Below are 27,886 nucleotides of genomic sequence, written 5' to 3'. Positions count from 1 at the left end.
GAAAGCTATATCATTATCCAGTCATCCTCAAGAAACATGGCTACTGGAACACAGCTCTACATTTTCAGTCAGTTCCCTCCAGCCTCTCCATTACATCTTGACTAACAAGATGATATCTACTTAATGCATAAGAATAACCTCCAGGATAACCTCTCAACTCTGTTTGGAATCTCTCAGCCATTGACACTTTGTCTCGTTTCACTCTTCCCCCTTTTGGTTGAGAAGGTTTTCTCAATTCCTTGATGCTAAGTTTCAGCTCATTCTAGGGTTTTTCTCAATCCCTTGATGCTGAGTCTCAGCTCATTCTAGGATTTCTGTCCCATGTTGCCAGGAAGGTCCACACCCCTGGGAGTCATGTCCCACATAGAGAAGGGGGAGAGTGGTGAGACTGCTCGTCATGTTGGCTGGAGAGAGAAGCTACACCTGAGTAACAAAAGAGGCTCTCTTGGGGGTGACTCTTAGGCCTAAATTTTAAGTAGACTTGACCTATCCTTTGTGGGGTTGTTTCATATGAACGACCCCAAGACTGGGGGCTCAGCCTATAGCTTTGGTTGTCCACACTGCTTGTGAGAATATCAAGAATTCACCATGGGGAAGTTGAATTTCTCCCCATTCTCACCATTCCCCGAAGGGGGCTTTGCAAATACTTTTCCACTCACTGATTGAATTACTCTGGGATTCATCGGGGCATCACTCTGGACAAACCAACAAAATCTCATGTCCTACCTGAGATTCCAAGTACTTATGGTGTTCAATCAAACTATCTACATAAGTTGTATTAGGAAATGCACTAAAGTCAAAATATAAATTTTGTACCAAATAAACATTTTTTGCTTCAGTCTCACACATAAGGTGACATTTTAAAAACAACGTTTTCTTATAACTAAAACTTTGATTCTTTAAATTAGTTCTCCAGGAACTGGGGGTTTTGAGGTAGAAGAATTTCCAATACATCTAAAAATAAGCTTTATTATTTGAAAATTTTAAATACAAAAAAGTAGAGAAGATAGTTTAATAAATCCCTGTTTACTTATGTCACTGGGCTTCCACAATTACCTGTTCATGTCCCATCTGGATTCATGACTCCCCCTTCTTACCCTGCCTATATCAGGGTGTATCACTTCCTCTGTACATAGTTCAATTTGTATATTAAAAGATAACTTTTTAAAATACCATAATCACAATAACATTGTCATCTATTCCAAAAATTAGTAATTCCATAGCATCAACTAAGTGTTCAAATTTCCGTAGATGTCTCATAAATAATTTTTTTTAATGTTTTATTTTTTTCTTTTTTTTGTGAAAAGTAACATATACACAGAAAAAGCAATAATTTTGTTCTAAATTTTTTTAAACGTAACACCATACAAACACGAACATTCTTACCATGTGATCATTCCATTCTTGGTATATAATCAGTAACTCAAAATATCATCACATAGTTGTATATTCATCACCATAATCATTTCTTAGAACACTTGTATCAATTCAGGAAAAGAAATAAAAAAGAAAAAAATTCATACATACTATACCCCTTACCCCTCCCTCTCATTGACTGCTAGTGTTTCCATCTACCCAATATATTTTTGCCTTCGTTTCCCATATTTTTTTCTATACCCCTTACCACTCCCTTTCACTGATCACTAGTATTTCAATCTACCAAATTTATTTTAACATTTGTTCCCTCCTATTATTTATTTATATTTAATCCATATGTTTTACTCATCTTTCCATACCGTAGATAAAAGGAGAATCAGACACAAGGTTTTCACATTGCGAAAGCTATATCATTATACAATCATCTTCAAGAAACATGTCTACTGGAACACAGCTCTACAGTTTCAGGCACTTCCCTCCAGCCTCTCCATTAAACCTTATCTAAAAAGGTGATATCTATGTAATACGTAAGAATAATCTCCAGGGTAACCTCTGGACTCTGTTTGAAATCTCTCAGCCACTGACACTTTGTCTCATTTCTCTCTTCCCCCTTTTGGGTGAGAATGTTTTCTCAATCCCTTGATGCTGAGTCCCAGCTCATTCTAGGATTTCTGTCCCGCATTGCCGGGAAGGACTACACTCCTGGGAGTCATGTCCCACATAGAGAGGGGTAAAAGCAGTGAGTTTGCTTGTCATGTTGGCTAGGAGAGATAGGCCACATCCGAGCAACATAAGAAGTTCTCTGGGGGTGACTCCTAGGCCTAATTTTAAGTAGGTTTAGCATATCCTTTGTGGGGTTAAGTGTCATATGAACAAACCCCAAGATTGAGGGCTCAGCCAAAAAAAGCAATAAATTTATAAGCACACTCCAACAATTGGTTGTAAAATAGATTTCAGAGTTTGGTATGGGTTATAATTCCACAATTTTAGGTTTTTCCTTCTAGCTGCTTCAAGACACTGGAGACTAAATGAAATACCAATCTAACGATTCAGCAGTCATACTCATTTGTTAAATCCTAGCTTCTTTTTTATAACCCTGCCTTCTCTGTTGATCTTTCTTTCAGTCTTTAGTGGTATTTGGCATGCCCATTCTAACTTTTTCGTATTGGAAAGGGCTGTTGATAATATGAGATAGAGGAATGGAACTAGTTAATGTTCTGGGGAGGCTGTCTCCTCTGTGTTTCAGAACTTACCTGGCCTAGGAATCCATTTGGAGGTTGTAGGTTTCTGGAAAGTAATCATAGTGTATAGAACCTTTGTAGAATCTCAGATACAGCCCTAGTTGTTCTTTAGGGTTGGCAGGAATGGTTTGGCTGAGATTTGACAAACCATGATGGTAGCAATATTTAGCTGAAACCTGAGTAAGAATAGCCTTCTGAATAGCCTCTCATCTCTATTTGAACTCTTTTAGTCACTGATACCTTGTTTGTTACAATTCTTTCCTCACTTTGGGTCAGGAAGGCATTGTCAATCCTGCAGTGCCACGACCAGACTCATCCCTGAGAGTCATATTCCACATTGCGAGGGAGACTTTCACCCATGGATGTTATGTCCCGTGTAGGGGGGAGGGTAATGATTTTGGTTGCCGAGTTTGGCTTAGAGAGAGAAGACACATCTGACCAACAAAAGGGGCCCTCTGGAAGTAACTCTTAGGCATAACTATAGGTAGGCTAAGTTTCTTTGCCACATAAATCAACTTCACAAGACCAAGCCTCAAGATCAAGGGTTTGGCCTGTTGATTTGTGTGTCCCTAATGCTTGAGACAGTATCAGTTGTTTCTCTGTTGGTAGAGTTTAATAGTTCTATATTTGCTCTCCCATCTCTCATGGAACTTTGCCAGTACTTTTTAATTATCTGCTCAGCGTACTCTGGAATGTGTCCAGACATTGCATTACACTATACAGAATTAAATATGTCATTCCCATTCTTGCTCCCTGTGTTTGGATTGTTAAATGATCTATCCAGACAGGTTGCGTTCGATTATGTGCTACCAAAAATTTAGGTTCTGGACAAAATAAACCTCTCCTCCTTTGGTCTCATAGAGTAGTTAATATTCTAAAATGTCTTCTTGACCCCTGTATTCTGATTTACTTTAGTCTCGACCCAGTTGGCTTCATTCTTATCTCTAATTGTAGCCTGATCTCTTTTTCAGCTTCTTTAGTGGTTTTGTACATGGCATTGCTGACCTTCAGAACTGTAGAACTCCTGTTTTGAGTCTTAAGAGTCACACAGGTACCCAAGTTCCAGGGAAATACCCGGTTATACATACATAGCACAGGCTCTCAAAATTAACGATTACCATTCTGGAGTAAATGTTACTGCTATAAGAGTTTACAATCTAGGCCCTAGTTTTCTTTTAAGTATTTTCTACATGATCCTGTAGAATAGTTGCTCTTTTGTTTGTGGCCTTTTTTTTTGTATGACATTTGGTGGGGTCACATTTCATTATTTTTCCATGTGAGTATCTTGTTATTGCAGCACCATTTGTTGAAATTTTTTGATTTGTTTGTTTTTTTGGGAAGTGCATGAATCAGGGATCGAACCTGGGTCTCCTGCATGGCAGGTGAGAATTCTGCTACTGAACTACCCTTGCTGTCTTGTTTCCCGCTTATTTTGCATCACATTATGTCCCCCAGGTTCATTCACCTCATTGCGTGTTTCCTGTTCCTTTCTGTAGCAGCACAATATTCGATGATATGTATACAGCACAGCTTGCCATTCTGCTTTTCAGTGTATCTTTAAACTACCTCCATCCATTGGGCATCATGTATAATCTCCCAAGTCATCAGTCCATCAACACTCTCAATTTTAGGCAATTTTCATTGCTTCCAAGAGTGAAATTACTGATAAACACACCCTCATCAAATATCATAAATTACTTTTATATTTTTGTTTGAATCAGGATTCAAATAAGGTCTGTTCATGGCAATTGATTGACGTATCACTTTTAATCAATAGGTGTCCCTTCTATTTCTTTTTTTTTTCTTGCAATTTAAAGAATCTGCATTATTTCCCTATAATTTCCCAGAGGCTGGATGATTATTAGTGTTCTGTATTTCATTAGCACTTTTAAAATGATGACATTCTAATTCTGTTATTCCTTCTTCATTAGGTGGAATGCTCCCTTTATCAGGCCCTTGATTTTAAAGTTGTTTGGTTTTTATAGGAACAGAAAGATAAATACTTAGTTCTTTGGCCTCATTTTTCAGTTTTAAAGAATAAGAGGTTTGTTTCTTCGCATCCTCTAGTAGTAACCAATGGGAAAAATCAGTGAACACATTTGTGGGCATTATGAACACACATATATATTTAACAACAACTGTGCTTATTAGTTTTGCTGAGATGATCCCATTTTTGGACACTAAGAGTTCCTTAAGTTGGCTCTTGATTCTTTTGTTTGTTTGTTTTTCTTAAGAATAATATATATTTACACTGTGGATGTGGAACTTAATCTTGGTTATTACCCAATTTAGGAACCCTCCCAAATGTTTGAGCCAGCATTTCAAATGGGAGATAAACTGGTTTCCTGTTGTGGTGACTAAAATGAAGTCACCAGTTGTCTCTGTCCTCCTCCTCAGCTTTTCTTCTGAAACTAGGCACCATCCTGTGACTTCCAAAGGATGCTCTCCTCTTTAGTTCTACAGAGGCTTCCAGGGTAGATTAGGCTACAGAGAGGACTCATTAGCTTGGGGGTAGACAGGGGCTCCAACTTGGAGTGTCCATTCTCACATTACCTGAGAATGCTCTCCTTCTAGCTCCTCTTGTACTCGGTAATCGCTGGAGCTGGTGCCCGGCATATTCTGCCTTGGTGGTCAGTAGGCCAGCTGGCATGGTTACAAGAACATCTGACACCATGTAGGGGTGTGGCCAGTCCACTAGGAAAGTGGTTCCAGAGCTCTAGTGGTCTCCTTGTGGTAGAAGAGAAGTTCATCTTTCCCACAAGAGAACTCCATAGACAGCATCTTGCACAAACTCTCAGGGCTACATGGGAAATTCTGTAGTCTCATAGATTTAAAGGAATTGATCTTGTTTTTCTTTTCCAGTCCTTCTTCAGTAAACTTTGAATGTGCTGAGTAGAATTGGAAATCAGTCCGGCTATCATAAAAAGGATATCCCCGCCAGCACATCACATCCAGAACATAGTAGTTGTAGTTCACCTTGTTGCAAATGCCGTTCAGAATGGTGTAGTCTTTTGCCATTGTTGAGTTTCTCCTGTTGACTTGTGGTGGAAGGGAAAAAATGTATTGACACAGTAACAACAATTGGTGTAGACACTCATAGAACCCCTATAGGCCATGATAACAGCTCTTTCCAACAGAGCACATGACCACAATCCATTCCTGACCCAAATCTAAGGAGCATCAGTTAACCACTTTGAAAGCATCAGCTGGACTGACGGGGGCCTGGAACAGTCTCCATACCTGCTTCCTTTACGGCACCACAAGCCATACTGGTTTCCTCTCTGGATCCAGAAGGGCATTCAGTCAAGTGATCTCACCTTGGTTCAATCTCACCTTGGCTAACTGCCTTGGGTGTCTGGGCAGGCTCCCCTTATTCAAGGCAGCTGTACTTCCTGTATTCCGTCACTTGATTAGCATAGCATTTTGGTAACTTCTTCTCAGCATCAATCTCCAGTTCTTCATCATCTTGTCTTCCTCTTCCTCATTCTCCATCGCTGTCCACTCTTCTGCAGCCAGTATGACATGGTTCATATAATCTAGTTGCTTGGATTTCTGCACTTCAGTAAGTGACAGTGCTACTCACTCTGCTCCAAGGAACTGTTCTTGGACTTGTACTGTCATAGGCAGAGATGTGGGGCTGCTGTGCTATTCAGATCTTAGTATACAGAAAAGCTATGGGTCAGGGCTTGAGTTAGCTATGATCTTCTCTAGCAAGGTAACAATTCCACATGCCACCCTCTTGAGTCTTTTCGACATAGCCTCTATAATCTTTGATTGTTTGTTTGCTTTCTGAATATTCCCAAATTAACCTGTATATTTTCTGTTCTAATCCTGGAATGTCTGTTTTCCTCAGGAGCTGTGGTTCCTTTTTGTGGGAATTAATCTTTGGAGAGTAGGAGCTTGGAATGTGCATTGCCACTAGTTTGGTTCTGAACTTTTCTGTAGTAAACTTTTTAAAAAAATACTAAATTCGTATTCTTCACCTACTTTCTCAAACTTGCTTTTTATTGAATATATGCTAAATATATATAGAGAGAGGCATAAAATTTGCTATTTTAACCATTTTTTAATGCACGATTCAGTAGTATTAATTACCTTCATAATGGTGTGTTGCTGTTACCACCATTCATTATCAGACATTTCATCAACCAAAACAGAAACTCTGGGATGATAAAAATATTTTTGTAAAGAAGGGTGGTGGGAGTAAAAACACAGTATTTTGAAGGTAATTAATATCACAGAATTGTATATATGGTAGTCCTTAAAATAGGGGAATTTTGTGTTGTGTATGTATATATATATCAACAACAAAAAAAACCCAGACAACAGAAACTCTGTATCCATTAGGTAATAACTCCTCTTTCTTCCCTTCTCCCCACCCATGGTAGTCTCTTAATATACTTTCTGTTTCTCTGAGTTTGCTTATTTTAGATACTTCGTATTAGTGATATCATATAATATTTGTCTGTCACTCTCTTATTTCACTTAGCATAATGTTTTCTAGGTTCATCCATGTTGTAGCATGTATAAGCACTTCATTTCTCCTTATGGCTGAATAATATTCCATTGTATTTATACACCACATTTTGTTTATTCATTACTGTGTCGATGGACACTTGTGTTGTTCTGCCTTTCTGGTGATTGTTGAATAGTGCTGCTGTGAACACTGGTGTGGAAGTATCTTTTGAGGCCCTGCTTCCTTTTCTTTGGGATTTATGCTCAAGAGTGGAATTGCCAGTTGATATGTTAATTCTTATGCTTAACTTTTTGAGGAACTGCCAAACTGCTTTTGCTGTGGTGGCTGAAGTGTTTCTTTTTAAAATGATCTTTGAAAGATTTATTTACAACAATATCTAAATCTTCTAATAATAAGGTCATATACCCTCAGGAATAGTTTGTTTCTTTTCCTTCTCTTCCCTCTCTCTCTCTCTTTTTAAAATTATAGCAGTTGTAGGTTTACAGAAAAATAATTCAGAAAGAACAGAGTTCCCATATACCACTCCCCCTACAGTTCTCCTTATTCTTCACAGTTTGCATTATTGTGGTATCTTTGTGTGATTCTTAACAATTTGCATTACTGTGGTATTTCTGTTATAATTATACTATTAATTATGTCCTAAAGTTTATATTAAGTTTCACTCTTTGTGCTGTACAGTTAATAGAAGAGCGCTTGTGGTTACTCCTTGCTTTTATAACACTTATCAACTCCCTGACTTATCAACTATCTTACATTTTACATATTTTTGTTTGCAGTAAGGAAGATAGACATAAAATTAAGCTTTGTAAATTTTTTTTTGCCTGTGTCTTTCCAACATTTAGAACAATGCCTGGAATATATGAGTATTGAATGAGTACATAAATGAGATCATTTTAGGCTAATTTGTGTTCTTGAGTTAGGTCATATTACAAAGGTTTTGCTTGGTTAGAACACTGATGAGACTGTTGACTCTGACTTGGTTCATTATGGAACAGCCTGTTTCTTCTCATCCTTTTTGCTTTTATACAATGAAGTGCTCCACCTCCCTGTCCTTGATCTTCCCAGCTTGCTGTACTTGCTCCCTAGTTGTGGCTTTAATGCCACCTACACTGATATCTTCCATATTTATATTGATATTTCTAACCTCAGTCATCTTCATCTCCAGGCTAGTTTATTCACCTCTCTACTTGGTAGAATCTTCAATTTGATAACTAATGGGAATCTCAAATATAACATATCTAAAATGGAGTTCCTGATTCCCAGTCCCTCTGCTTCTGCAAGGGATGGGGGACCCATTTTTCTGACTTTTGAGCTTTCTTTTCAGAGTCCTACAATATTTGTACTTGCACTTAGGTTTCTGAATTTAGCTTACTTCCCTCAAGAATAAGTCATTGTGCATGTAGGCAATGTAAGATATGGAAGAAATACCTTGCTTGTAGATACGCTACAAATATTTCGTTTAATAAAACCATGCTGTATGATCTTACTCCCATTAGGAGAAGTTAGAGCTAGACTTGATATTGGCCTTCAAAAGCAGATAAAGTTACTTGCACAGTTTGTGTAACTTTTCAGATAAGCATCGAATATTTGGGTATTAAGACCATTTTTTCCACATTTTCCTTATTAAGCCAGTTTGGTTCCCACTGTTAGGGAGATCCATTTTGAATTTATAGATGCCTGCAAAACCATCCTAAAATATAAAACATTTGAACATTGGTTTTAATTTTTACTGCTTTATTATTTTCATCTAAGCTATAAGACATATATCGTCATCATTTAGGAGTGTGATGAGCCTTTACTGATTTTTTGAAGAAATAGGTTTAAGACTAGAAAGATTTTTTACAAAGAAGGCATTATAGAATTTGAATTTCAGTAGTGTTAATTAGCCAAATGATATTCAACTTTGTCTTGGCTGACTCTGGTTAGGTTCATATATATGCAGTCCCTCTAATTAGGATATGGCCAATTAAGGGAAAAATTATTGCCAATTTTGCCTTTTTTTTTTTTTTAAAGATCTCAGAATAAAGGAAAGAAGAGCCTTGCCTGAGACTGAAGGGACGGGGGTCTCTCCTCCTGATCGGGGCCTCCTGTCATGGTAAGTACAAGGAAATGACAATAAATGGAGTTGGACTTTCATCCCGACAATCAAAATAATGTCAGTTAGCCATTTTTGTTTTTGTAAGAAGTCATCTTATTTTTCTCTTTCCGTTGAAGTCTCTGTTTTTGTGCCTTTCTGTCTTTTAGTGTTTACTTAGTAGTAATTATTATAGAATCTTTCACTGTATGGAGCAGTTTTCATTTATTTAACTTTCATCCTGTGAGTTAATTTCTTTATCTTTCAGTCAGCTAGTAAATGGAGTCAAGACTAAACACAGGATTCTTAGACTCCAGGTTTCTTATCTAGGAAGCAGGCCATAGATGCAGTGAGAATTGTACTTTTTTTTTTCTAAAATGTTTTTAGAAGAGTTGTGATATTGCCATCCATATATCTATTAATTTACCTTTCCTGATAGAAGCAATTCACCACCTTCATGTTCCCTCTCTTTAAGGTACTATTTTTAGCCCATAGAAGATAGACCAGCTCTGCACAACTCCTATTTCCTATGCTTACATATTTGACCACAAAAAACATATACTGGACATTTCGGTGACTTGTGGGATTTAGGGTCCAGTCCAAGCAGGGAAGATGGAGCAGTGAACTAACCACATTGTTATCATCTGAGGAGATACATAAACAGGGCTGCAAGGCTTACAAAAGAAATGGTCCTCTGTAACATTCTATTGCTTTTATCTTGTGATTTTTTCCTAGATCCAAACTCTTTCATGCTGTTGCACAAAGAAGGAATTGAAAAGACCATGTTAATTTCAAGCCTCATTAGGGACATGGTTAGAAAATGATATTCAAAATTGAGAGAAACAAAACAAAACAAAAAAGCTAGTTGTGCAGGAATGTCATGTTGAAAGAAAGTTGAAGAGAAAGGTAGCTGTTTCCATTTTAAAGCAGAACCATTTTTTTTCTTAGTTTGTGGACATTAAAACTTTCTAATATATTCTATCCCCAAACAGTGATGAAATTTTAATATTATTTCTCTAAACTATATTTTATTGGTTTTCTCAGAAAGTTTTTATGCATGGAGAAAGAGCTTGCCTAGTATTTATATGGTATGTATGCCAATGCTAATGAATAGCAAATGATGGGCTTTTGAAAGCTGCTCTGTTCTGCACTGAGGGTTTGTTCTTCATCATATTCCACACAAAAAGTAACAGCCTGGTCCTCTTCCTGGTTCTCCTAAGGTCTTTGTGGTACCCAGCAAGTCTTTCATGTGCTTTCCTTGACTGTGCGCTGCAGACACACTCTGGAGATAGTTTTGTGTGCAATAGTTGGGGAAGACTGTAAATTTTTTTTTTTAACTTTTTGCAAACCAGCATTATAACAAGATTTTACAAATTCTCAAACAATTCTACCACCAGAATCCATTATTGTATTATATGTTAACTAGTCCACTACCAAGTGTACATATTTTATGTAGTTGGAATCACAACATAATTTCTATTTTGCTTATTTCAATAAGTGAATTAAATATTTTCCCATGTTGATCTATTGGATTCCTAATGTTCATTTTACTAGCATTATAACATTTTGCAAGTTGCTGAGCCATTTTAAATAAATTAAATATTAAATGTATATTACAATTTAGCATTTAGGTTACATGTTCTTTTTTTAAAAAATTGTTTATTTATTTATTTAGGTTGCATGTCCTTAATCCTTACTTTTTACATAGAAAAATCAGGAGTGCTTAACTTTTTTGTTTGTTTTCAGTGTATGCTTCTATACTAATTTGAGAGTAACATCCTCTTCCTTACTCCTAAAGGATATTTTTCTTTTTTTTTTCCTTTTGGTACATGGGCTGGGAAACTCCTAATGGTTCTCAAATGAAATTGGAGTAGGAGTTCATCAGAAGACTAAGCCTTAGGAAAATGTGTTAATGTTTTATTATGGAAAATCCCAAGCATATGCAAAGAGGGAATAGTATAATAAATACTTTCTCATATACTCATCAATCAGCTACAGTAATCATAAATTCATGGGCACTCTTGCTTGCTTCCTCTAACTTTCCTATACCCCTTTGGTTTATTTGGAAGCAAATCCAAAGCATTATATTAAAGGAAATGTATTATTAATGACCTTCAGTACCAGTCCTGAAAATAGCGACTGGAATTGATACTGAAACTGGTAACTCCTTTCACTTTTACATTTCCTTACATTTTATGGAGTGAAATCTTACATGGGTTTTATTTTAGTGGGTTGGTAGGGTTTATCTTGGAATACTGTATATGAACTTAGTTAATAGGAATTTTGGCTAATCAACAGTCTGCTCCCCCGTGTTCTTTAAATACATATCTATGTTGACATCCCCCTCCGAGGTATATATTTACCACTTTAACCTGCTTAGCTTAGGCGAATAGTAGAAACTAGCCTTTTCAGGATTTTATAGATGACCCTCTGACCTTACGGAGTCGGATGGAGACCAAGAAGTGCCAGATTTCATAATTCTTGGTGTTCCTCAGCAGTACCAGGAAATCAAATTTTGTGGATACACCTTCTCTGTTACAAATGAAGAACTCCTTAAAGCCTAGAAGAAATTTGTTACCAGACTTCTTAACAGGCCAATACTTCCCAGTTTATTTCTTTCTCCACTTAGTTTCTTTCATTCCCCTACCACCAACAGTATTAAGTTTGGCCTCCATTTTTTTAACCAATGAAAACTCACAGATACTATTATAAATTTAAGAAGGTAATTCAACTCATATTTAGCCAAGTAATGTTTTTTTAATTTCTGTTTTTCTAGAACATCAGCGTGTAGTTGGTCAACATGTTAAATAAGTCCTTGAGCATTAAATGAATATTTATGTACAAGGATAAAAAAATCAGTCCTGAAGCTTACTTTATAGATTATGTAAGCTGAGAAGGTATCTTTTTCAAAAAATAGCAGTTATTTGATTTGTGAAAGATAAGTATATTAGGCTCTTGTCTTGCTGCCATAATTTTAAGTTGTCCTATGTTAAAAATTATTCATTCCATTTTCAGTTTTTAGTAGCTACTTTGGTTACATACATTTGTCTGAGTTAGCACCCAAGTCAATATGCCAATAAGAATGAGTGGATAAGTGGCTTCTCTAGTTTTTTTTAATTTGCCACATTATTTCAATTCTCTGCTATTGAATAGCACACAATTGTGCTAGCTGAAAATTAGATTAGGGAATCACTTAAATAATGAGTAGCACTGTAAAATAATCTTGAAGAGAATAAAAGTTTAGGCCTAAACTTCTAGATGAGTTAAAAAGCTAGTTAATATGGTGCTGAGAACATATGTTTAAAATGTACTTTTATATAAGAATTTAAGGCTTTTTTTTTTCATATTTGATAGCATTTCCTACATATCCCCTATTGATTTATGAGGGAAATCTTCCTAAATTAAAAATTCCTTTGGTTCTCTTTAGGTATAAATATTCAGAGTTCTTTAAGTTAGAGTTGCCTGTTAAGAATGAAAATAGGATTTTGGTTTAAAAAAAAAAAGTCTGGTACTTATGATAGAAAAATGGGTTCCTTTCAAATATGACCATGCCCCTTATTATTCCATCATCCATTCACTGACCTCAGAGGAAATGAGTGGAAAGGGGTAGCATGAAATGATTTGACACAGAACTATTCATCTAACAAATTGCTTTGGTGTTTACAGGGGTAGAACCATTTATGAACTTCTGTATACCCCAAGCACTTACACTTTCAGAGTCCCCAAGACACATCATGGCAATCTTATTAAAATGTACCTATTTTGGTAAAAACATTTTTGCTATAAAACCTGAAAAGATTTTCATAATTTTGCCTTTGAAATTATTTAATTATCAGCTATAATTTCTTGACAGTCATGGTAAATACCTAGCAATTCTAGGAAAGTGACAAAATGTAACATGGATTGTTTTCAAATGTTATGAAAGTCTGTGGTTAATAATTACTGAAATTTTGTGAATTTTTGTAGCATTTAATGAGTCATTTACAAAGTTGCTATAGTTTTATTTTCATAATTTAAAGCCACTCATTTCTTTTGGACTTTTTTTTTTTTTTTTTTTTTTTTTTAGAGAGAGGGAGGAAGGGAAGGAAAGACAGAGAAGGAAGGAAGGATGGAAGGAAGGGAGGAAGAAAGGGAAACATCTTTAAACATTTTCTTGTTTTATTATATTTTGTTTGTTTGTTTGTTTTTTACATGGGCTGGGGCCGGGAATCGAACCGGGGTCCTCCGGCACGGCAGGCAAGCACTCTTGCCCGCTGAGCCACCGCGGCCCGCCCTCTTTTGGACTTTTAAAGAGACCCTTAGAAAGCCTGTCACGACAGATAAAATGGCCCAGCAGAGGGGCTGGGATGAGCCCAACCAGCTGGTAGCAAAGATGTATGATTTAATGGGTGATAGGTGTGTGGGTGGTTGTTTTCCGAGTCTCTGTATAGCTTTTCCTGTTACAGGATTGGTATTAAGAGATTGGTTTTAGGGAAGTCATTCATGACTTTTGAAAGAAAATGTTCATACTTTAAGAAAAAAATAGCAGTCACAAACCAGTTATAACATAAACAGCATTATTGATGAAAAGCACCTCTTTTTTCTCATCCCGAAGTAATCAGTGAAGAAATTGGCATTGTTTTGCATTTTTGCAAATCTCTTTAACATTTGGCTTAGTAGAAGATACAGTTGAATTCTTTTATGTACTTCTGCATTAAATATGTTGCAGTGTGTTGTTTTGGTTGAAATATATGAAGAAAATACAGCTACACAGAGATGGGTAGTTAGAAAAGGGAATAGTATTTTAACTGTGGATATTTTTCTTTCATATTACACCAAAACTCAAGAAGTGATAGGTAATTCCTTAAAGGTTGGATGTAATATGGAATCTGAACCCATATCAGTGAACTGTTTTATTGTTACTGTAAATCCATTGGTGTATTTTTTATTTTGAATGGATCTTTTCTCTATGCATGATTTTGTACAATCATTCATTGGTCCTTAGGAAAATAATGTTTCATTAAGTAATGCAGATCTTCCATATGATGACTTACTTCATTATATAATTTTTCTTTTATTCCCATCAGTTTTAATCATTTTTTTCCCTTTATTTTGTGCTAAAATATATATTAAACATAAAGTTTGCCATTTTAGCCATTTTGAAGTGTACGATTCAGTGGCACTAATTACATTTACAGTGTTGTTTCCATCACCACCATCCACTTCCAAAACTTTTTCATCACCCGGACAGAAACTCTGTGTCCATTAACTGCCCATTCTCTCTTCCCTCAGCCCCTGAAACCAGCAATCTCCTTTCTGATCTCTGTCTCTATGAATTTGCCTATTCATATAAGTGGAATAATACAGTTATTTGTCCTCTTTTGTTTGGTGTATTTCGTTTAGCGTTATGTTCTCAGGGTTCATCCATGTCTTTAGGTAATATTTATTAAAAAATCACATTTGGTAATGTCACCACTAATCTTACTAGAAAAGTGATTTAAGTTCTTAAGTTCATGATGGTAGAAAACACGTTTTCCAGAATTCTAGTTTTTGCATAAAATCTCTATCCTGGGAAGAAATACTATCAGTTGGAGAAAAGTTCAGCCAGATACCTAAATTTGAAGTACCATAGTTTGCCAATTGTTCTTTCAATTAAAATTGATGTTTAGGGCGGGCCGCGGTGGCTCAGCGGGCAAAGTGCTTGCCTGCTACGCCGGAGGACCTCGGTTCGATTCCCGGCCCCAGCCCATGTAACGAAAACGGAGAAACAAAATACAATAAAACAAGAAAATGTTTAAAAGATGTTTCCCTTTCTTCCTCTCTTCCTTCCTTCTATCCTTCCTTCCTTCTCTCTGTCTTTCCTTTAAAAAAAAAAAAAAAAAAAAAAAAAAAAATTGATGTTTAATGATAAAATTGCCTAATTTAACTTGCAATTGAAACAGTTGCACAAGTGCTTTACTTTGTGATGACTACGGTACTTCAACATGCAGCGAAAGTGTTTTATATGTATTTACTTTATAAAAAAGGCTTCTATGCAAGGGTCAAGATTTAATAAAATTATTAATTTTAAGTGTTTTAGCAAGGACATTCTTAAGTGAAATTGGTAATACTGCCTTTATTGTGCTAAGGTGGCAACAATGTTTTAATCCACCAATTCTTTTTGCACTCTTAGTGTAAATGTTAACACAGTGAAAAAAGTAAATATCACTAGTATTATTGTGGAAATGATTTTGACCTTGCAGATCCCTGGAACGGTCTCAGAATCTGTGTACTTCACTTTGAGAACCATGAGAGTAGAATATTACCATTTTATGGTTAAGGTTGCTGTTGGGTTAAACAGTAAGTGTTATGTATCGGTAGGAATTTTTGGATTTGTGATAAGTTGACTACGCCAAAATGGCAAGTAAATACTTGTTAAAAAGTCTTAGTTCTATCAGTTGAGCATAATGTGGCTTTTGTTCTTCTAAAAATTGTGTGAATAGTTTCCATCATGATTTACAGTAAGGCTTTCTGTCATTGTATTTCTCTTGTCTTCCTATCACCATTAACATTCAAAATGTAAAAGATTATTTTTATACAAATTATAATTAGTTCAGTTCAAGTGACATTTTATTTGAATTTGAATTTCTTGCTTCTTCTTTTGAAATTGCTTTAATAGAAATATTGTTCTGTAATAAAAGGAAGACTAAACTAGAAATAGTGGTTCACACATGTTTTTATTTTGAGAAACCCAATTCTTAAGACTACATTTTCTTAAAACTAAAAACCTTTTAATAGCTTTCTTTCATGGAAATTCCATATATACCAAAGTATATACAAAATGAAGTGCTATAATGAACTGCCACATGACTCACCTAGTTTCATCAATTATCAACTCATGATCAGTCATGCTTCATTTAGACCCCTACTCACTTCTTCCTCATCCACACCCACACTTTGATTATTTTGTAGCAGATTCTAGGCATCACACCATTTCATTCTTTATTTTTAACTGTGCACTGAGAAAAACCACAATATGTATTTGTTTTGTGCTGACAGTGTTTCTCTTAGCCTGCTGAAACATGTGCACTGGCACACACACAGACTTTTGAGGATTGTAACGGTTCACTCAGAAATGCAGTAATTAAAATTACCTTGCCATTGATGATATTGATTTTTAAAATAGAAATAAGGACAAAAGTTGGTTACATTCAGAGACTAATAGGCTTCGTTCTGCTAGCTAAGACAAGCCATTCTTCTCTGTCTTGGTTAATCATGTCCTAATTTTGAGTGATTTCCACAAATTCTTTAAAATTATTTTAAGTTGTCCTTGAGGAAATCCAATATACTGCTCTGTAACAAAGGCTTGACAATATGCACAACTGCATGGTATCTCACTGAATATCATCATCTTCTTAAAAAAATATCTTCAAAATCAAGTCTGCATGAACAGCCTTTTCATTGGCTGACGAGTTCATCAAAAGACCTCAGGCATCATCTAGGTCTGTGTAAGAGCTCAGTGCCCCCGTGTGGAGGTGGGGGATAAATTGTCCAAATTGGCTTCATGCCCATCCTGCAGTGCTGTGGGTGTCCCCTGCCCACGCATCAAATCATACTTAAATAGTTCAGTATATAGCTCTCAAAACTAAGAATTTGTAAGATTGTAACTTAAAGAGAAAAAAGTACTACATCTTGGTTTTTCTTAAATAGTGTCGCTAGACGTATTCTTAACCTTTTCTGACATTCTTTGCATGTGTGCGTGCTCTAATTACAGGCATCTAATATGTTGGATAGAGCATTTATTTAGATGGATATTTTCTCCTTGAACTTTTCTTCCTGTCACTTTGGTCATTGGAATTCCGTTGTGATTATACTGCTGGACATGATAGAAAACCAAATATGGATGAGTAGGAGCTTTGGAATTAGTTAAATGTTTTTGGGTCTTTTAGGATGAAGAGACTCCTCACAGTCTTGAGTGCATCCAGGCCAATCAGATTTTTCCCAGGAAGCAGCTGATCCGGGAGGATGAGAATCTTCAGGTAATTACAGGTCACTTTAAATGTTACATTAAGTATTTAGCATTATGGCAAAAATGTAACTGTGCTGGTATTTTGAAGTAATGTACTGTATAATATATATTTATTTTTCCTAAATCATAGATATAGTAGAAATGCAAGCTGGAAAATATTTTAGAGAGTTGTGTTGCTGAGAATTTACTGTTTGAGATGTTCTTCTCTGTGGCATTCTTTTAGTAATAAGAATTTGCATAGTTAGTTATGTTTGAATCAGGTGGGTATGAACCCATCCTCTTTAGGGCTCCTTACTTTTTCCACACTATACAGTACAAACACATTATATTGTATGTTAAACTTGGATGACGGAGGATTTACCAGTCAGTCATTTGACCCATGTTTGAAGACTTCTTTACTACTTCAGTGCTCTGAAGGGTTATTCTTCGATTTTTAAGGTTCCTTTCCTTGAACTTCATGGAGAGAGCACAGAGTATGTGGGCCGTGCTGAAGATGCCATCATTGCCCTTTCTAATTACAGACTTCACATCAAGTTCAAGGAATCTCTCGTTAATGTAAGTTACTGCCAGCTGTTCTCCCTGGAAGATAGATAAAGAAAGGAAGTTGGAAAAACATATTAATGTTCTTAAAGAGAAGAGAGTCAAAATGAAATAGGTGTGAAAACAATATGTGCTCTGCTTTCCTCTCACTTAATTTAGCACTAGGTTAGCCGGCAACTCCTGTGCTTAATTTTAAATGATGCTTGTAGTTGTCAGCTGGTACTTGAGGTGTGATCATTATTTAGAAATACAGAATGATTTGCACTAGGTAATGCTGTATCATTAAACGAATAAGGGTACTAATGCTGTATAGGCTTTTATTCCTCAATCTTTAATAGTTTAGATTGCTTAGACCAGCTGCTTCAGTCTAGATAATTTCTTGGGCTTTAATGTCAAGTGATGAAATGTGCTTTGAGCTTAATGCAGACTCATTATAGGATAAAGTTGCTTTAATGGTTTCTTGGTGGAATAAATATAGATGTTAAGTACAATGTTTATTTGCATAATGAATTTTATATTACTGAAGAAAAGGAAGGCTTTCAGTTCTCATGAGCGCATTTACCCTTTTGGTTATGAGGGCACTCAGTAAAATGAACTGGTTCTTCCAGTGCACTGCCATCCTTAATAGTCTTCAGTGAAACTGCAAAGCCCTGAAAGTTCATGCACTTTCTCCAAATGAATGCCTTCTTTATTTGCCAGTATTGTGGCTTTCTGCACTTGAGTCTTAGTATGGAGACTTGTATTATAACACCTAATGACAGTTCAGGATTGTAATCCTTCATTCAGATTGTGTGTTTTTAGGTTCGGTTTTGGGTTCTTTAAATCTGTCTCAAGTTCATTTTACTCAGTGGTTCAAAAATTGCCCTAATTCCTTAGTCACACTCTGATTTGCCAAAAGACTCAAGTGTCGCAATTTTCTTTATAGTTGGCCTTGTTAAGCACTTATATGTCCAGGAGTCATTCTGGCCTGAATTCCCTCTAGGTAGATTTGGGCTATCATCATAAATTCTGTTCAGCCAATTCAGGCAGCCATTAGGTTAGTATTCTCTCCATCAGCTAAAAATACACACCAGATATCAGAGGAAGATCATGCTATTCTTTCATACTATAAAGCACTGTGTTCAGATGGATCCATTTGGAATTGGGTGATGGGAGAGAAAAAGATGGAAACTCCCATTAAATCCCAGCAATCATAAATGCCCTGCCAGCTACTTTGGAAGTAATGATAGTAACAATTAGTGGAATTGCCTGATTGAATTTTGTGTTCTTTCAGGGTTTAAATGACTGTAATCAATGACATTGTAATTAAATTGCATGTGGGGATTTTATTGTTTCATATCAGTGCATTTCCCTACACAGTTTATGGCCAAGTATATCAGAGAGTATTTTTAGATCTCCTGGGAAATAGGGTCGATTGGAAAGAAAGCAGGAATCCAAACATGCCAGCTTAAAGCTCTTCATTATTTTCTTTATTACTTCTAAGATGAATATCAAATTACTTAGCATGGTGTAAAGGCCGTTTATGATCCTTGGTCCTTGCCAGCTTTACTTTCGGCTCCCTGCTTTCCCCTTTCTTTACTTTGTACTAATAATACTAACCTCCTTGGAGTATATAACCCTGTTTCTCTGCATTCCCTCTTTTGCCAGTGACCTCTTTATCATTCAAAACCCAATTCAGGTCATAACTTCCTCTGCGAAGCCTTTCTTATTCCCATTTCCCTCACCAACAGTTAATTATACCCTCTTCTGAATCTTAAAATATCTTTACAACATGTAACAGATTTATTATAATATTTTTGCTTATCCATCTTTGTCTTTTTAGGACCTAGTATGTCTCTTGGCACCATGGTACTCAGTAACTATTAAGTGAATTGCATTTAATATGAGTTTGAAATGGATATTAGCATATTTCCCATTTTTAAAACGATATATTTCTATGTGAATAGGTCTGTGTACTAAACATCATTGTCTAACAGTAGCTGTCTGAGTAATTTAATGGACTTGTTGGTCCACATTTTGATAGAGATTTAATATGTAAGGAAGCTTATCACTGCTCTCACTTTTGACCCATTTCCTTGTCTAAATGTGTTTTCTCAGTTAGCATTATAACCCTCTAAGGCATGGAGGCTATGTGTCACTTGAATAAGATAAGATAAGCCCAAGGTAATGGATTCGCATAGAGAAAAGATTGTGCAAAAGAATCTTGACATTGCAGTGTCTTTGTTACCAGGATTCCAAAGAGAAAAAGAGTTTATATTATTTGGCGCATAGTAGGAGAGCAGATGTCTCCCCAAACTTCAGTAATTCTGATAGTTTTATTAAAGAAAAAGATGGGCAGATTTTAGGATAAATGAGCACAGTCGCCTCAGATGATGTAATTAATGTAATCTAATTATTGAGCATGCATAGATTAATTACATGCTTAGTCACAGAATCGTATGTAAGAAAATGGCAGGATGAGGTATAGATGACTTGTAGGTTAAAATCTAATATACTGCGCCTGTCATGTGGGCCCACTTTGGTTAGATCCAGTCTTGGTTATCAAGATAACTTTGAACTTGGGGTAGGTTAGTTCTGGGCTGACCCAAGACCCTTCATTAATAAACATTTGGGGCTGTCTTTAGTGATTATAAGAATTTGAAGTTGAAAAACTGGATAAATGGGTACAAGTGAAGATTAGTCATAAAGTTTTTACAGTCACAGGGGCAGAAGGTAAAGGCTATATAATCATTATCAGAGATCAAGGCATTTGGATTTCAATTTAGTGATATCAAGTATTTCTCCCCTGTCTACTACAATAATACTAGAAAGCAAAAAGGAATATCTATATAATTCAGTAATCAAAATCACTCCTTAAATGCTAATTTCTCGGTTATGTCTTTAAACATTTCAGATTGAGGGAGACTAGGACTTCTCTGTACAAATAAATTCATTTCATCATGGTTAGTGCTAAGGATCCTGAACATTTGGGATTAATCCAGGAGCCAGTCGACCCCTCCTGCATTGGGTCCCAGATGGAGACCAGAGTTGGTACTATTGTGGTGCATTCCTTTCTCCTTCCCTACCTCCTTCAGCAGATAAGAACTTCAGTAAAATATGTAGGTTCAATAGGCTAGTTGTAGAAATGGTTAGAGATTCTCTTTGTGTGTGAAGAAAGTTGAGAAACCTAAAGTAATGGAGAGAAGCTTGAAAAAGCAGAGAAACTTAGTATGTTTTGTTGGAGAGCCCCAAGAGGAAAAGGAGGTCATTTCTGAAGACTGGACAAGCGGTTTAAGGAGCACTTCAGACCATGTGTATTGGGAGAAAACTGGGGTAGAAAGTAGAAGAAAAAAGAGAAATGCTTATTTGGTACAAAAATTAGGTATTTCTCTTTGTCTCTCTTCTTAATACATATTAAATTTGCCTACATGTGACAATCTGCATGAATATTGAAATCTGTTGTTACCATAGCTATGATTTGAGTATACATGATTGTTTTTGATGACTTGCTAGTATTTGCAATCTGTCCTGAAAGCATAGAGCCAATTTAAAAATTCTTCCTCCTTAAATTTGTAATGTTAAAATGAAAATTTATATGTTGAATGCATTTCGGTAGCACATATTTTGCATGCTCTAAGGCGTTTTGTTCTTCTTATTCGGCAAGTTTGGATACAGCCTTCCAGGCTCTGGTTCCTAGTAGGGATGTAAATCTTCTCTTTTCTCTGTAGCAAAGCAGCACAGATGGGTCACACAGTTCCTACCAATAGCATTACTCGGTTTCCATATTTTCTAGTTGTAAGAAAAAGCAGTTAAAGGGGACCTGGCATAGAGGTGACTGCTGGGATAACAGCCTCTTTGGATTTGTAAAGCTCACTCTCTTCCCACTTCAGCCTTTTCTCAGGCCCTTGTGCATTGGTCTTCCTAAATGGTGATTGTCTGAGGTTCAGGAAGCAGAGGCTTGTGACATATAAGGACTTTTGGATTTTTGCCCAAGGAAGCCAGGAAGCAGGTCTTTAATTGGCAGAATTTAGAAATGTGGACTACATACCTCAGGCCTCTTAATTGCCAGTTTGGCAGCCCCGCTTTTCACCCTCCCCCTTGTGGTGCTGGTTGGAGGTAGTTAGGGGGAGTACATTTTAAAAAAGTAAAAAGATAATTTATTAAAGGCATCCAAAGTACTGGCCTTAGAATAAATCATCTTCTTAGATGTACAGGCCTTGAAAGAAATTAACTCCATCACTTGCAGTTTCTTATAGCACTTTCGAGTTAAGGACTTAAAACAAAAACAGAGGGTCCCAAATACCTTTTTTCTCAGAATACGGGCAATATTTCTTAGTGTTTCTCTTAATCCCAGTCCTATAACAATTGTGAGAAATACTGTAGATTATAGATTTATAAGCAAGAAAACTTTATAGTCTTGAGGAAGATACATCTGAGTAATATTTTTGCTTTCTTTGCTTCTTTAATCCCTGCCCCAGTTTCCGTTTCTTTGTCTCAGACTTCTAGCATTGGGCTTTGATTCCCATTTTCTTTGTTCAGAGAGTTCTCTGCTGACTCTGGCAGCTGTGTGGTAAGGCAGGGTTTGCAGGAAGCCTGTTCCTGGAACTGCTCAGCTAGCATGAGGGCCACCCTCTGTGGGCAGCATTCTCTTGTTTCTGTCTGTCTTGGAGGAGACTCATGTTTAACTTGAATTGTTGCAATGTTACTTGGAATTCTCACAGCCACATTTTGGCTAGGTTGGATACAGTATAATAGACAAGTAGTCCACTCTTTCCCAAGGAATGGGAGCATTTATAATTTTTTTTTTTTTTAGCAGGTAGAAAATGTATTGAGAACACATGTGAGAGGACATTTGGGCACTCTCACAAAGACAGGTGAGAGAGGAGAGGCCTCATACTCTTTTGAAGATTTGGAAATTGCTTTTGAAGCCAAGACTTTAGTCAGTATGAGCTCAGGGACGGGGTGGCGGGGTTGAGGTGAAGTGGTTCCTTATATTACTCTGAGGATTTGTAATCCTGTTCAGATGCTTTTCCTCTTCTCACTCTCTTTTCTGTAGTGTCTCTCCAGTGTTGTATGTAATCCTGTGCTCTAAAGAGTCCACTGACCAGATTGTCAAGAAGGAACCATTCCAGCTTTCTCGAGATCTCCAGCCCCACTTTGGCAAACAAGTCTTCTCATCTGGTCTTTTGAAGCAAGACATACCTAATCAGTTTTAGGATTTTGACCATAGGCTCTCTCCTTCTTGAGGCCTGTGGGGTCTGTTCTACTGAGCAGAGAGTCTGACCAGCAGCTACTGTCCTGTCTTCTTTTCTGTGCAACTTGCGAACACTTTGGACCTCCAGCCTCTTTCACTCTTTGAGGAGGCTCCTTTGTTCACACTAAAGCCACCATCCCATTCAGTCATTTGGGGCAAGCAAAGTATTAGTTCCACTTGGGCCTTGATCTGTGGTTCTTTTTTTTTTTTTTTAAACTTAAAATTGTATAATATAACATATACGAAGGAAAGAAAGGAAAAAGCAATAATTTTCAAAGCACATTTCAACAGGTAGTTACAGAACAGATCCCAGAGTTTGTCATGGGCCACCATTCTGTCATCTCAGATTTTTCCTCTAACTGCTCCAGAACATTGGAGGCTAGAAGGTGTGTGTGTGTGTGTGTCTGTGTCTGTGTGTCTGTGTATCTGTGTATCTGTACTCCCCTCCAGCCACTCCTGTCCGATAGAGGGAGGGAGAGAGAGAGAAAAGCAACAAAATCGACTTTTTTGTGTGAAAAATAATATATATACATAAAAAGCAAGACATTTCAGAGCACCTCAACGGTTAGTTGTAGAACAGATTTCAATTTGGTATGGGTTGCAGTTCTATAATTTTAAGTTTTTGAGATCAAAAGAAATATCAATATAATGATTCAGGAATCATACTCATTTGTTAAGCTCTACCTTCTCTGTATAACTCCACCATCACTTTTGATCTTTCTCCCTCTCTTTAGGGCTATTTGGGTTATGCCTATTCTAGCTTTTTCATGTTGGAAGGGGCTGTTGATAATATGGCATAGGGGGAATGGAACTAGTTGAGGAGAGGCTGGCCCCTCTGCATTTCAGAACTTATGTGGTCCAGGGACGCATTTGGAGGTTGCAGGTTTCTGGAATATTAACCTGGTAGTTGGAATCTTTGTAGAATCTTATATAGTGCCCCAGGTATTCTTTAGGATTGGCAGGAATGGTTTTGTTTGGGGGTTGGACAAATTATGATTGGTAGCAACATCTAACTGAAGCTTGCATAAGAGTGACCTCCAGAGTAGCCTCTCGACTCTATTTGAATTCTCTCAGCCACTGATACCTTATTTGTTACAGTTCTTTTTCCCCCTTTTGGTCAGGATGGGATTGTTGATCCCGTGGTGCCAGGGCCAGGCTCATCCCTGGGAGTCATTTCACATGCTGCCAGGGAAACTTTTACCCCTAGATGTCATGTCCCTCTGTGGTTCTTTTTCATAAGCAAAGGAAGATTACCATTATGGTTCCCTTTAGCATTTGTGTCAGTGCAAGTCATAGTCTAGCAGTATTGCTAAAGTAGTACTTTGAGAGAATAAATTTGCGAATTTGATGCCTTTTCTTCCAGAGGGGTGCCTCCTCTTTGTTTTCATGCTATCATATGACCTGAGAGGCCTTTGATTTAGGAATAAAGAGAAGCCTTAATTCACTCAGTCATAAATTACTAAAGTACTATCGATCCTGGTAAAAATGTACGGTTTTGTGTGCTTCTTTCCACTGTTAAGCTTTCCAGTCTTTCTTGTTGGACACAGTGAAGAATGGCAGGGTCAATGCCTTTTCCTTTTTGACTTAAAGGGATTTCATCTTTTTAAATTGCAGGTTCCGTTACAGCTTATAGAAAGTGTTGAATGCCGAGATATATTTCAGCTTCATTTGACTTGTAAAGACTGCAAAGTTATCAGGTATGTAGTGTGTTTGTGCTGCTATTTAGTGAGGGTGATAGTTTTTTAAAGAATAGGCTACATGGTTAGGTAATTTGTAAAACAGCTTCTGAGGGTCGGCCTTGTTAGGAATATTTTCTGAGTAGTTAGTGCCTGAAATATTTGATTAGATAATGTGTCGAACCGCATTTTTTATTGTTTATTTGTAAGTTTATTAAAATTTGCAAAAATAAAAATAGTACAAAGAACATCAGTATAGAGCTTACTCTGATTCACCTATTAACATATTACCCCATTTATTTTACCATATGAGGGCCTTTTGCGTATGTATGACGTGTCTGTTGTGTGTATGTGAGTTTTTTTTTTCTGAAAGATCTGAAGGTAAGTTGCATTACCATTACTTTTTTGTTCCTGAATACGTCAGTGTCCATTTCCTTTAAGAATAGGGATATTTTCTTACTTAACCACAGTATTGTTGCCAACTTTACAATTTTACGTTGATGGTAATTTTTATCCAATTTGCTATCCATGTTATAATTTTGTCACTTGACCTAAGAATTTCCTTTGTATCACCTCCGCCTGCTTTGTTCAGTACAAAATCCCAGTCTGGGTCAGATATTGCATTTAGTTGCCATGACTCTTTAACCTCCTTTGTTCTAAGACATGTTTTACAGCCTTTCTTTATCTTTTATGACATTGACATTTTTTGAACACTACAACTCCCCTCCTCTGCCTTTGTTTTAATAGAATATTTCTCATTTTGTGTTTGTCTGATGTTCCCTCATGATTAAATTGAGGTTACACATTCTCAGCTTGAATACTGTATATATGATGTGTCCTTTTCAGGGTATTGTATTTGTAGTCAAACAATGTCTATCTATCCCTCTTTGGTGATATTAGTTTTGATTATTCTTGTCAAGTTGTCACCCAGTTTCTGTATAATTTCAATATTTTTCTCCCTTGCAACTAATAAGTAGTCCATGGGAAACACTATAAGAAAATGCAAATACCTTGCTTTTCATCAAAGTTTTTCCCTATATTTAGCATCAATTGGAGATTTTAATCTTTATCTGATATTTACTATAATGGTTGCAAAATGATGGCTGAAATACATTTTAAATTTAGTAGATTTATGAGTTCTAAATCCCCTAAGCATTTTACTTTATCCCCTTGACCTGTTCTTAAGTGCCACTAAACCAGTGGTATGTTGGCATATCCATAGCCAGTGACAGGAATGAGGGAAAGGTTTAAGTGATCCCTTTGGTTTTAAGGTAAATAATGTAAGTTTCTTTTTAGCCATTGAGATTTGGCTTGCTTTTATAGATACTGACTACAACTCACAGTTCAAAAATCTTTCTTTTTAATTATTCAGTTTTTAACGTTTTCTGTATTGGAAGAAGCGAAGTATTTAAACAAATCCCCCAACATATCAGTTTACACTAATTATTTTAGCCCCCTAATTGTACATACTGAAAATTGTAATTGATAACAGAATTACTTTTTTTTTCTGTATGGGCACAGTTGAAAAGTTCAGTGTAGTATGTCTTATTTTAAATTTAAAGTTGCTGATTTGTTCTAATTGCTAAATATTAAGAAAATTTTGAAAGTAATTTCCCAATTGACCTGTGTTGTATTATATTTCTTAGTTCAGTCTAGTATGTAATGTAATCTCAAAGAAGACTTTTCTACACATTTTTAATGCAATTTTATTGAGTTATAATCACATACCATGTAACCCATCCAAAGTATACAGTCAGCGTCTCACAGTATGATATAGTTGTTCATTCATCACCACAGTCAATTTTAGAGCATTTTCATTAGTCTAATAAATAAAAATAAAAAAGAAGACCTAAATATCTCATACCCCTTCCTCCCCTCCATTATTTATTTATTTTTGTCTTTATTTTATTACTCATTTGCCCATATACTGGATAAAGGGAGTGTCAATCACAAGGTTTTCACAACTACAACTGCAGTCATGCCATAAAAATTGTATGGTTGATACAATCATCAAGAATCAAGGCTATTCTTAAAATTAGGCCCAAGAGTCACCCCCAGAAAACCTCTTGTTGGCCTGTCTCTCAGCCAACATGGCAAGCAAACTCCCTGCCCTTTCCCTCTCTATGTCGAACATAACTCCCAGGGGTGTAAATCTCCCTAGCAACGTGGAACAGAAATCCTAGAATGGGTTGGAACTCAGCATCAACGGATTGAGAAAACCTTGACTGAAAGGGGGAAGAGAGAAATGAAACAAAATAAAGTGTCAGTGGCTGAGAGACTTTAGAGTCGGAGGTCATCCTGGAGGTTATTCTTATACATTGTGTAGATATCCCCTTTTTAGTTTAAGATGTATTAGAGAGGCTAGAGGGAAGTGCCTGAAACTGTAGAGCTGTGTTCCAGTAGCCATGTGTTTTTGAAGATGACTGTATAATTATATAGCTTTCACAGTGTGACTGTGTGATTGTGAAGACCTTGTTCTGATGCTCCTTTTATCTATGGAATGGACAGATGAGTAAAAAAATGGGTTAAAAATAATAAAACAAAAAGAATCAAGGGTAAATAAATATATAATAGGAGGGAATAAGGGGTACATTGAAATACTAGTGGTCAGTGAGAGGGAGGGGTAAGGGGTATGGGATGTGTGAGTTTTTATCATTTTTCTTTCTTTTTCTGGAGTGATGCAAATGTTCTAAAAATGATCATGGTGATGAATACACAATTATGTGATGATACTGTGAGCCATCAATTCTATACTATGGATGGACTGTATGTGTGTGTGAAGATTTCTCAATTTAAAAAAAAAAACAAGGCAACTGGATTACATTTTAACAGTTTCAGGTATTTCCTTCTAGCTATTCTAATAATACTAGAAACTAAAAAGGAATATCTATATAATACATAATAATAACCTCAGAATGACCTCTTGATTCTATTTGAAATCTCTTAGCACTGAAACTTTTAGTTCATTTCTTTCCCCCCTTTTGGTCAAGAAGACTTTCTCAATCCCACGATGCTAGTTGTCCTATGTTGCCAGGTAGACTTGCACCCCTGGGAGCCATGTCCTGTGTAGGGGAGAGTTTCTTGAGAGGTACAACCTATAAAACTTTGATGGAAGGAGTAGAATGAAATCCCATTGATGAAAGAAAATAACTGTCATTTTAATTATTGTCATTAATTAGTCTCAGAAGAGCTTTTATTAGTCTAAAAAAGTTGGGTTTTTTTGACATTTCACACTGTTGGTTAAAACTTATTAAGCATGTTTATTTTAAAAGATAAGTGCA

At 36.4% G+C, this 27,886-nt stretch overlaps 1 protein-coding gene and 1 pseudogene across 14 annotated transcripts in view; one reads left to right on the top strand and one right to left on the bottom strand.

The window, feature by feature from the left end:
• MTMR3 (myotubularin related protein 3) overlaps window positions 1-27,886 on the top strand; it is a 238,401-nt gene that overhangs the window by 153,555 nt on the left and 56,960 nt on the right. For all 14 annotated transcript variants that reach the window (XM_077160596.1, XM_077160599.1, XM_077160600.1 and 11 more), the window contains 4 exons: window positions 9,109-9,190; window positions 17,077-17,166; window positions 17,595-17,711; window positions 24,544-24,626. In XM_077160596.1, coding sequence (XP_077016711.1) covers window positions 9,188-9,190; window positions 17,077-17,166; window positions 17,595-17,711; window positions 24,544-24,626 — 293 coding nt within the window. In that variant the 5' untranslated portion in view covers window positions 9,109-9,187. The remainder of the gene's footprint in view (window positions 1-9,108; window positions 9,191-17,076; window positions 17,167-17,594; window positions 17,712-24,543; window positions 24,627-27,886) is intronic.
• LOC143683049 (snurportin-1 pseudogene) lies at window positions 5,030-5,917 on the bottom strand (annotated as a pseudogene).

Source organism: Tamandua tetradactyla, chromosome 5 (assembly GCF_023851605.1).
Source record: "Tamandua tetradactyla isolate mTamTet1 chromosome 5, mTamTet1.pri, whole genome shotgun sequence".
NCBI classification, from domain to species: Eukaryota; Metazoa; Chordata; class Mammalia; order Pilosa; family Myrmecophagidae; genus Tamandua; species Tamandua tetradactyla.
Note: the sequence above shows the minus strand (reverse complement) of the source record. Positions and strands in the feature narration are given on the sequence as shown.